This window comes from Calidris pugnax, unplaced genomic scaffold (genome assembly GCF_001431845.1).
Source record: "Calidris pugnax isolate Ruff unplaced genomic scaffold, ASM143184v1 C15037118, whole genome shotgun sequence".
Classification (NCBI taxonomy): Eukaryota; Metazoa; Chordata; class Aves; order Charadriiformes; family Scolopacidae; genus Calidris; species Calidris pugnax.
In genome coordinates this window covers 1-3,351 of record NW_015094429.1, presented here as the reverse complement: position 1 = coordinate 3,351, position 3,351 = coordinate 1, and the positions used below count along the sequence as shown (strand labels likewise).

The following is a 3,351-nucleotide window of genomic DNA, read 5'->3' as shown; positions in this document are numbered from 1 at the left end:
AAAAAAAACCAAACAAAACAAAACCAAGCCACACACACACACACACACACACAAATCCTCTTCCAAGAGCCTTTGCGATGCCAACCATTGGGTTCAGGCAAACCTCCTGCCGAAGTGTCTTTGCTCAGTCACTCTCTGAGAGCGGTGGTGTCCCCTGGAAATCTTTGAGGTGTAAGTCAGAGTTGGGGTGCAGGGTGGGGAAGGAGAACGGGAGGTCAGAGATAGTCGTCTTCGCTGGAGGGGGAGGTGGGATTTGAGCCCTCAAGGTCAGAGTCCAGCGAACTCCCTGATGGTGTTCGGCTCATCTTCCACATCTGGGAGGCAAAGGTGCTCCCCCAGCTGCACGGGTATCCCACAGGCTTCAGCTGGTGAATTAGCCCCATGGCCACCTGCCAGTGGCTTCTTGCAGTTCACTTGCTACCCTTTGCACTCCTCTGTTTGCTCATGGCTGTAAGCATCTGGCTGATGTATGAGGTCAAAAGATCATCCATCTTGTATCCCTGAGGAGGAAAGAAGAAGATATTACCTGCCTTCAGAGCACAGTTTAGTCTCTGGCTTGTGCCCCCTGAGCACACTGGCTACCAGTTCTTGACTTTCAAGATCTCAGGTACATTTTGACCTGTTCCTTCATTCTCCTTGGATGAAAAGACACCACCACAAGGAACACAGGCCAAACATAATTTGCAGTGTTGAGATGGAGAAACTCATGGTCCCAGGATACTGTTGAGGCTAAGGACATAAGGAGCTTTGGAAGGGGACCTGGATTTTCAAATGGCCAACAAAATACTGCATGCCACAGATTAATAACAACTAAGTCAGCATGATTTTTTATCCTTCATGCTTTGGGTTTAAGACAGTCTAGACTGTTGCTCTGACTGTTACTGGAGACAAGCTAGGCAAAGAATTTTGGTAAAAGGGCTCAAGAGCACCCCCTGAACCCACATCTGCTTTAATATGCTTTTCAGTCCAGTGACAGGCAGCAGTGCACCTCAGGCTTGCTCATAAGTTGGATAATGGACCAAGTGAGAGCCCTGATCCATTGCACAGAGCCATGAGAGATCCAGAAGAAAAAAAACATCCTGGGGGCTCTTCTAAGAGACCATTTTCAGCCCAGAGAATCTCCGAGACACAATTTTCTGGAAGCATTAAATTTTGCCTGCCAAAGTCAGGATTTGGTCTAAATGTGCCCAATAATCTTTAACGCTCCTTACCAGGGAGGTCTCACAGAGCAACTTGCTTCCTCTCACCAGGTTGCCAATGGTAATATGGAAGTACGTGTTGCCGCTGCTCCAGTTGGAGATCTTGGTGAAGGGGTGAGTGATGAGAATATCCTGGTGGGAACACAAGACTGGCACTCAACACACAAGAGTCTCAACTTTCACGATGGGGGGTGAGGAAGCCTCATGTCCTTATTCACTTTCCATCAAAGCAGACCAAGGATGTCTACTGAGATAAGACTGTATCATGGCCTCATGGGAACGGCGGTGAGAGGCAAGACTCTGGATCCTCCAGTGCTTGTGGAGGACTTCTGTTCCAGAATAACCATGTGGCTGGTGGAAGTAACTAGTGGGAACTCATTTATTCCAGCTCCTGTCCTAGTGTCTGTGAAAGGATTAAGGAAGGAGTGTGTGTATCCTTCAGCTACGGGGCCCCAACCGCTGATGCTCCAAATCCATCTCCTTGAAAAAGGTTGGGCTGGCTCTGTACATCAGTGAGTTTCTGCCTCCAGAAGCTTTTCTGGCTGTCCAGCCTTTCTAATTAGGCTTTATGAGAACTCCTGACACATGCTTTTTTGGGATGACCTCTGTGAAAGGTTGGGGAGTGGGATCAGGAGCATCTAGTGAAGACCTTAGTTTTGCTTACCTTGGTTTTGGGATCAATGAGGCTGACTCCATGTTTATTGATGGCAATGAGAAGGATTTCTGGATAATTTGGCTCTGTAGTTTGCTGTTGGAAATAAGAAGAACTGGTTAGGGGAAATGTCTTGCAAAATCAGACCCTTTCCTATTTCCTCTCTCCCTGTCTTCTCCTGCCAGCATTTGGTGGCCCATTAACTGCTATCCAATTTATCTTTTAAAAACAAAGTCCATTAAGGTATCAGCAGTAGTCAGGGCTGTTTAGTTAATTGTGCATCTCCTAGATGCATGATAACCGGTAGGTGAGTTGCTGACAGCATGAAGTTCCTTGCCATTGTCAAGGAAGAGCTGGGACAAGCTGGAAAACCCCAGATGTTGCTTTTCTCCTCCAGTTCAGCTCCTCCTCATGCCTGCTATGGACCTCCAGGCCAAGACTACACTCGTCTTTCTCCTTCTGATCTTTACATTCAGTTTTGTTCCTGCTGGTAAACCCTTCTCCCATCCCTGTGTCACGAGGACCTTCAATTTGTTCCATTGATGAGGTAGGGTACAGGAAAAGGGGGCTCAGCTCCTGTCCCTGCCACAGGTTTCTTAGTTGTCAAGTCACTGGATATAATCAGATCCCTTATGCCACCTAAGATGGACATGACAGAAAATGGAGTGCCCAAATTCAAGGAACTGATAAGTAATTTCAGCAACTAATTTCCAGCCCAGGCTCACTGTGTGGTCATTGAGAAGCGGGAGTTGCAATAAGGTGTCCAGAATACTTGGAGACACTTCACAACTACTGGACTCTATTGTTGTTGATGGAAACCTGGTGCTGTGGTGGGTGCTCTGGATTTTTTTAGAAAACCACACATTCCCCTTTGTCTTGGCAAAAGAGAGAATGGCTCTTGGCTCTTCCACAGCACAGCTACGAGTATAGACCAAATGACTGAGATATGCTCTACAACACCTCTGTCTGTGTGAAGAGGTAGGGCAGCAATAAATTAATATCTTGGCCCTTAACTGGTGGCTGATCAGAGTCTCACACTCTTCCCCTGCTTCATCAGAGCTGTCCCAGTGTAGTCCAGGCACTGGGACAACCCTGCAAATCTGGAACCTCCCTGTGATACGGGGCTCCTGACCTGGGCTCAAAGCTGCCAGAGAGCCCTCAAGAAGGGCAAGTACCTTCACTTCAAAGAATGCTGATCCAAATGTAGGCCACTTGAAGATAATCTTTAGGAAGGCAAGCTTGGCTTCTTCTCTTGTTTTGCCCGCATGCTTATTGTAGTACGCCACAATGGACTGCAACAAAGAACACAACAGAGCTGGAGGGTTTGCACTTACCTGGCAGTGGGGATGTTTGCAGGGAAGGAGCATCAGTCTTACAAAGATGGGAAGTTCTAATTTCTGCTCCAATGAACCCTTCACAAAAGCACTGGCTGGTCACTGGGGCAGGGCCTGGAACTGAGGCAGGTCTTTCTTCCTTAGGTGAGCTGTGCTGGTGACTCCA

The 3,351-nt window shown here is 47.7% G+C and overlaps 1 protein-coding gene across 1 annotated transcript; it reads right to left on the bottom strand.

Moving 5' to 3' along the window:
• Nucleotides 1-33: 33 nt before the first annotated feature.
• LOC106900765 (unconventional myosin-VIIa-like) lies at nucleotides 34-3,185 on the bottom strand (the record flags this gene model as incomplete). The annotated part of the gene is made up of 4 exons (XM_014962901.1): nucleotides 34-500; nucleotides 1,212-1,331; nucleotides 1,864-1,947; nucleotides 3,027-3,185. Coding segments are annotated over 4 exons (453 nt in total), but the record flags the coding sequence as incomplete, so codon positions are not given.
• Between the last annotated feature and the right edge of the window lie 166 nt (nucleotides 3,186-3,351).